Source organism: Colletotrichum gloeosporioides (assembly GCF_011800055.1).
Source record: "Colletotrichum gloeosporioides strain Lc1 chromosome Unknown consensus_103, whole genome shotgun sequence".
Lineage (NCBI taxonomy): Eukaryota > Fungi > Ascomycota > Sordariomycetes > Glomerellales > Glomerellaceae > Colletotrichum > Colletotrichum gloeosporioides.
In genome coordinates this window covers 14,278-22,209 of record NW_025544748.1, presented here as the reverse complement: position 1 = coordinate 22,209, position 7,932 = coordinate 14,278, and the positions used below count along the sequence as shown (strand labels likewise).

The 7,932-nt window shown below is 44.7% G+C and overlaps 1 protein-coding gene across 1 annotated transcript; it reads left to right on the top strand.

Moving 5' to 3' along the window:
• Positions 1-321: 321 nt before the first annotated feature.
• On the top strand, positions 322-2,295 carry GCG54_00003847 (Dehydrogenase xptC; the record flags this gene model as incomplete). Its single annotated transcript, XM_045403908.1, has 3 exons — positions 322-448; positions 501-557; positions 605-2,295. The coding sequence occupies 3 exons, from the start codon at positions 322-324 to the stop codon at positions 2,293-2,295; spliced, it is 1,875 nt and encodes a 624-aa protein (XP_045257108.1).
• Positions 2,296-7,932: the final 5,637 nt, after the last annotated feature.

Genomic DNA, 7,932 nt, shown 5'->3' with positions numbered 1-7,932 from the left:
CAAGGTAGCAGGGCGACCCGCGTCACACCGAAGGGTCGGCGGCCTAGACTGTTCTGTTGATAGGCCTGTGCCGCCCGGATGCAGATCTTACCAAGCTGTGCGATAGTATGAAAGTGCTTATGGTCGATATGCTAGAAGCGATCCCGACAATCGGAAGCTTTGGCGAATTGACGGATTAGGCAGGCGAAAGGCCCTGAGCTTGGCTACAAGGCAAAGGCGGGGTTGGCAGTCTGTCAGAACATGTTTAGATAATGGCTGTGGTACCCCATCGTCACGGCCGGTGTACGCATTTATTGAGAGCTACTTTGTCGTTTACTCACAATGCCGCGAACCTTGCTCTGTCTATGGGGACTCTTAGCCGTTGGTCAGGCTTTCCCCGCTTCTTACCGATCGGCCGTCATCAAGCGCGACGGCAAGGACCTACTGCCCGAGTATGACTTCATCATTGGTCAGTTCCTCACCTCACTACCGCTTGCAATGCCTGGGCTAACATTCATCAGTTGGCGGAGGAACAGCAGGGTTGACCGTGGCTGACCGCCTCTCGGAGGATCCCAAGAGTGCGTCTTCAAGCGAATGTCGGTCGACGTAGTTCTGACCGAAACAGAAACCGTACTGGTCATCGAATATGGACGCATTGCCGTTGATGACTCCTTCATGCCGCCGTTCAACACCCCCGCCGCTGAGTTTCTCTACAATCTGACCAGCGTGCCACAAGCTAACGCCAACAACCGCGTCTTCCCCGTTCCCAACGGCGCTGTGGTCGGCGGCGGTTCTGCTGTCAATGGTCAAATTTTCTTCCGCGGGAGCAAAGAGGATCATGACAACTGGTCTCTGCTGGGTAACCCAGGATGGCATTGGGAAAGCGTCTTCCCATACTACAAGAAGAGCCACTCTTTCAATCCCCCTCCTCAAGATATCCAGGATGATTATGGCATGACATTTGACCTATCGGCCTATGGCAACACAACACCCATCTACATGAGCATGCCAGGATACCAGTACCCGGGACAGAAATACGAATGGAAGGCGTGGTCTGAGCGCGATGGCATCGTGGTGCAGAAGGAGCACGGTAATGGTAATGCCTACGGCTTGATCTGGATTCCCTCTTCATACGACCCCAGCAGGGCCTACAACCGCAGCTTCAGTGGTCTCGGGCACTACCAATACGTCCAACCTCGTCAGAACTACCACCTGCTACCTCTACACCGTGGTCTCAAGGTCAACTTTGAAAAGCAGGATCAGACCCAGAAGGCTGTCGGTGTTCAAGTCAAGCCTCGTTTCGGCGACGGCGCCACCTTCGACGTCAAGGCCAAAAGGGAGATTATTCTCTCTGCCTCAGCTACCCGCACGCCTATCATCCTCCAGCTCTCTGGTATTGGCCCAAAGAAGATCGTAGAGGACGCCGGTATCAAGTCTCTGATCGATCTCCCTGGCGTCGGATGGAACCTGCAGGACCACTCCCACACTTTCAGTTCGTACAACTTCACGAAGGATGTGTGGCCGACGCCTACTACCATCCATACAAACGCGACTTTTCGCGCCGAAGCACTCGCCGAGTACAAGGCCTACAACACTGGTCCTTTTACCTCGCCAACCATTTCTGGTGGCCTTTTGCTCCCTGCCCGCAGCTTCACTGGCAGCCACTTTGCCAATCTCAGCCTTCAACTCGGTCTTCAGGCCGCACACAAGTACTATCTTCCAGATAATCTTGACCCTACCCTAATTGCCGGTTACGTTCTCCAGCATAAGGTTCTCCTAAAGTCTTTCCTCTCGGACAAGTCCGCCATCTTCGAGCATCCTTTCCAGGGCTCTCCTCGTGGAACTTCCATCCTTCTCAAGCCCTTCTCCCGTGGTTCTGTCAATATCAACCCCAAGGACCCCTTCGGAGACCCAATATTTGACTACCGCCTGCTGTCCAACCCTATCGACCTCGAGATCCACGTTCGCATGCAGCAGTACATTCGCAACCACTTCGCCACCTCCAAGACCCTGTCCGCCCTCGGCCCTGTCGAGCTCGTCCCCGGCAAGGACCGCGCGTCTGACTCCGAGGTGAAGAAGTGGCTGGTGGACGAGGAAAACCTGAACGCTTCCAACGGCCACAGCTGTGGTACCGCCTCGATGATGCCCCTTCACCTAGGTGGTGTTGTCGACTCCAACCTCAAGGTCTACGGCACCAGTCACCTCAGCATCGCTGACACCAGCATCATTCCACTGCTCGTTGGGGCTCACACTCAGAGCACTGCGTACATGATCGGCGAGAAGGCTGCTGATCTCATTAAGTCCAGACACGGATAAAGGTATTGGTCTTGAAACGTGTTGGTGTATACGTGCATGATCCGACTGTCTCCTCTGTGTGGCTCTTCTTCAGGACTAGGGAATTTATTTGTTTCTGTCTTTAGGTTTCTATGATGCGTGTTTGGCTGACGGACATGAGTAGACAAGCTCCTAGTCTTTCACCTTTTGTCCCCATTCACATGGCTGCCATCAATCTCCCACTTTGCACCGTTGTATGACTGAGCCAACCCCGCCCCCCCTTCTCTTCCCTACATCTGTTGCACAGCCCCTAGAGTCTTACGCCATTATCAAAGCATGTGGACTTTGGCGCATGACCAGCAAGGTCAACACTTCCAAGAACTAATAGCGTTGTTGTACTCAGCGTGGTCAACAGACAAGTCCAAGTCATAAGCGGACTCGAACCCAGGGTCATGGCCACCAGCGTTGCACGCATGGTTCCTGTTGGTCTGGATGTCAGTATCCATGGGCTGATAACCCTTCGGAGCGCGACATGGGACTGGTTTTACGTACTTGTAGAAGTGACACTTTCCGCCCGTGTTAGTAGACAGCGAAGTAACATGGTCTTCATAGGTCTTGTCGATCGAAGCCGAGAAGCTGGTGTAGGTGACTGTAAACCTAAGCTTAGCGTGCTGTACTCCAACGTTAAAGTATGATACTCACAGCATTTGCCCACAGGTGAGCCGAACACGAGACAATTCCCCTTGAAGCCCTGCGCGAAGATGTGAGCCAGTGCCAAAAGCCGTAAACCAGCTAGTCTAAGTCTTACCGCGTCAACGCATTGAAGGACGTAAACGTTGGTCGCGCCAGTATCAGCGTCGATCTCAGAGAGAACGTCCGCAGCCTGGAAAGCATCCCAGGCGGGAGTGCCAATAACGGAGGGATCATAGTCAAGGCCAGCCCCGGTGTCACGCTGCGCAATGGGACTCATGACGGCAGCTGAGAGGACGGTGGAAGCAGTCGAAACCGCGACGAGGAACGTGTTGAAGGTAGGAACCATTTTGAAATTGCGATTGTTGTGATTGAGATAGTGAGGTAGTGTGCTTTCCAACAACCGGGACATAGCAGCAGACGGAACTGCATCTATTTATCCTTCTGAGGACATTCCCAATGTAGGGCAACATGAGCACAGCTCGTCAGATGGTGGCGCCAGCGTGGACACATCGTCAACTCCGCAACCCATCCCAAGCTCAAAGTTTGTGCGGAATTCTCTCCGTCATAATGGTCTGTTGTCCGAGGCCGCGACATTTCGACCACAGCTTTACACACAACAGGCAAGTCCTGGTGATAAACTTCGTAGTTTCCACGGTTGCAGTGTAGATAATTACTTAGCCGACGGGATGCGTATTTTTACTCCAATTATCTTTCGCAAAGGATCATGTTGTAAGCTACTGCACGTCCAGGGCGGAGCGGTCCGTCTGTACTTCGATGCATCACCGAAGGAAGAATTGGAAGAGGTCAAGAGGAAGGAATACCCCGAAATTTGACAAGTCACACTCAATTGCACAGGAGGCAGGCCTGGAAGGGCGACATGGATATCTTGGCGTAGAGAGACCCAGCGAGAATTCCCCCATATGTGGAGCTACAAGCCAGGGTCGTTTCCACGGGGGCTTCCGCATGCAAGAAGGTGTTTCGCTATTCAGACAGTCAGTGATAATGGGACAAAGCAATTGTGATTGGGAAGACGAAGTTATGTATGAAAACGACAGTATTCATAATAAAGACAACACTGATCATACATCAAATAATTTATCCCATCATGTGCTAGTAGATGACAGTTCGAGGCGTACGGGCTTCGAACTTGGGAAAGAAGGTTGACACTTTCTTCTCGCGATTTGCGAATCTTGTGAATCAGCAACGCTAGGAAGGAATTAGGAAAACTAGAGAATATTTATGCTGTAATGCAATGGCACAGCAGAGGTACATGCGTATGCTGCATAGTCATTGCTCATCTAGACAGCACTTAAGTTGCGTCTAACTCAAAATTCAAGATAATGATCTGAGTCTGAAAAGCTCGAGACCAAGATCATTTGTGGAGCGGGTTTGGCAACCCATGTGGTGAAGATCCGCTTCACGGGATCAGCGAAAGTGAGATTTTGGGTTCAACCTTATGGACAAAGAGAGAATGTGGCCCGAGGCGATTGATATATGGAATAGGAAGGACACATCGATCGTACCTCGGTCTCCGGCGATGAAGGCTTGTCGGTGTCCTCACACAATGAGGTCGACGATAGGGCTCCCCTTATGTCAGCATAAATGGATCAATAAGGGTCGGATCGCGGGAGCCCCTGTCGCAGTAGCGACTGGGGTCTCGCATGGAGGTTCCAGAAGGAGTGAAAATAACTCGGGACGATATCACAGCTTATCGGTGGAAATCCGACACGGGTGACACGGGAGACCCGGGCAAGGTTGGTCGCGATGCGCTAATCTTGGAGCAAGATTTGGAGGTGCAGACGGGGGGCTTCTTGGCAGGCATTGGACGACGCCTCGGGGGCTTCTTGGGGTGTCTCATGATTGACAACGGGGATCGCTTGGTGACAGGCAGAGGTGGCGGAACGTTGCGACGGACGTTGGGATGACTGGGCGATGACAGCTAGAGTTCATCACGGCCGTTGAGGAGATACGGAGGGGGAGCGAATACGCAGCAGCAATACGAGAAGAGAGAGAGCATCATTGGAATTGAAAAAGAGGGCAGCCAATCCCGGGAGGTTGAATGCAAATGAGCAGTCACACAACCTGGAAAATTAGGTGCACCCGACGGTATCCTTCCTGCCTGGCTGCGTCCGGTCTCCGGGCGGAATGCGAGAGGAAGGAGCAAAAAGTCAGCAATGGGCCTGTTGGCTCCTTCATCCCGCCACTGGTCGCATTGTCTCAGGCGGAAGGGGCGTCGGTGACGTAGCGACCGGAGGTGCTCTACACCTATCCCACGGAGTGAAAGGTTAGCGTACTACTTGCGGGGCCATCCATATAGCCAAGCCCCGCAAGAACCGCACTAACCTTTCACTCCGTGGGATAGGTGTAGGGAAAGTGCGTGGAACGGGCTTGCAGCTGGCGGGGACGGATTAGGTAATTGCCTCTTGCTAGCCAGCCAGTGCCGGTCTCACCTTCCCGCCTGAATCTCTGTCTCTGGCGCAGAAACAGTGGAGGGAAGGAAGGGGGCTGAAAGCGAAAGGAAGGCGGTGACCACTTTCCCGTTTGGAGAGAGGCAACGTTCCACAATGTCACCGTCACCGGCCGTCCACTGCCTGGCTGACTGCAGTGTGCCTGCCAAATCAGAGGCAAAAGGAAAAAAAAGGAAAAATGAGAGACAGCAGTTGGCAGGAACCCCTCTCCGGTTGACGGGTCGCCGCTTCCTGCTTCCCCTCCAAAAATGCCCGGATTTGTGTACACTAGGGTATCTAAAAAGTAGCTAGGGGGGTGTGGCGCGGCCGGAAAAACTAAAAAGCCGTATTATATATACTTATCTAGCCCTATATAGTAATTAATGCGATCCTATAAAAAATAAATATATACTATTTGAGGTGTAGTAGCTATACTAGCCTCACTTAACTAGGATATACGCTTAGAGGTAGCTCTATATATAACTAAGCCTACCTTAGTTATAGTTTAGTATATACTAAATTTCTACGCCTATATATTAACTTTTTTTTTTCCTTAAAATATACTATTTAGAAGAATATTATATATATATACTATTTTAAGCAGAAATTAAGTATATACTAAATCTTAAAATAGATTATATTTACTTATAAGGACTTTATAAATAAGGGGGTTAATAGGTCTTATAACTTATACTCTTATTATAGCTATTTTTATAGTATATTTAGTATATACTTATGCTATACTTAAAGCATACTAAACCTAACTTAAAATAGGTCTTATTATTAACCTAAACTAAGATTAAGAAGGTCTTAGTAGTAAGTAAACTAATACTCTATATATATATAATACTAACTTAATCTTAGTTTCACTTATTAATATAATAAAAGAGTATAATATTAGTGAGTTAAGTAATTTTCTAGGTTAGTTTTAGTATATACTAACTATAAATATAACTACACTTAACTATAGTATTAAACTATCCTAAGTTATAAGTTATATATAAGTCTTCTATCTCCCTTTTAACTAATCTATAGTATATACTAACTTAATTCTAAATATCCTATTATTATTAACTTTAGCTTTAGTAAGTAGTATAGTTAGTGCTTTAGTAGTATACCTACTATATATCCTCTATATACTTAGTATATATATAACTTAGCTTAATAGGATATAATTCTATTATTATATCTACTAGTGTTACTATAGAGCAAGTATATATCTCTTTTAACTATATATATAATATATATACTAATATAATTCTAGTTTAGAATACCTCTTATACTAATACTACTACTTATAAGTAGGTAGTTAGCTAGAAGTATAACTTAATCCCTATATAGTTTTAGTATATACTAATATAATATTTAGTGCTCTAAAGGCTTATATCTATTCTAGCTAGTAGTATAATATATACTTTATCTAGGAACTTAGGTATATTACTAGCCTATTTTTAGTATATATATAGTTAATGTTTTATAGCTATAGCCTTATAGGTAGCCTAATTAGTAAATATATTATAGAGATAGAAGAGCTTATATAAGTTTTACCTTTATATATCTCTAGTATATATATAGCTAATATATTTTATAAAGCTACTAACTTTTACTTTACTACTAAGTATAGAACTTAGTTCTACTATATAAGTTATATATATATATATTTAGAGGATACTATATATTTACTATTTATTTTACTATCTACTTTAAATATACTAATATAATACTTAGCGCCTTTTTACTATAACTTAAGTTAAGTATAAGGTAAAGGAGTTTAATAGTATTTAGCTACTTTATAACTTATTATATAAAGTAGTAAATAAGTGAGCTAGTAAGTATATAGTATTTTTACCTCTACTAGATACTTAGTATAATATAAGTAGTAATTAGGAATAAATAAAATATAGGCTTAATATAAGCTCTATATATATTTAATAGAAACTAACTGAGAAGTAGCTTAGTAGTTATATTAAGGGTAGTATACCCTTATCTAAAAAGCGAAAAGTATAGCATCTTTATATTTATAACTAAGTATATACTAATATTTAATATAGCGTAGCTCTACTATAGCTAACCCTCTATATACCTCTAGTCTTAAGATGCCTACTAAGGCGCTTAAGATTAGCTATAAGTTATATATATACTAAGCGTTATTTACTTAGATACTAATAATATACTAAGTAAGGTAACCTCTAGTTTTAAGAAGGTGTTTACCTCTAATACTACTTATTACTTTTTAACTTATAGTATATTCTATATATATATATAGCTTTACTTAAGTATATATTAATATAATTTATAAGTTAAACCTATTAGTATAAGTATAAGTATATTTAGGGGCGTAGTATATACGCCTATATAGTATAAGGTTATAGATAGGCTTATATTATAATAAAAAGTGATAATCTTAANTAATTATTTATAAGTATTTAATTATATAGATAATAATAAGGGATGTTATATTATAGTTTAGGATTTCCTTATAATTTCCTAGAGGGGATTAAGCGTGGGATTTCCCTAGGATTTCCCTAGGAAACTGTAT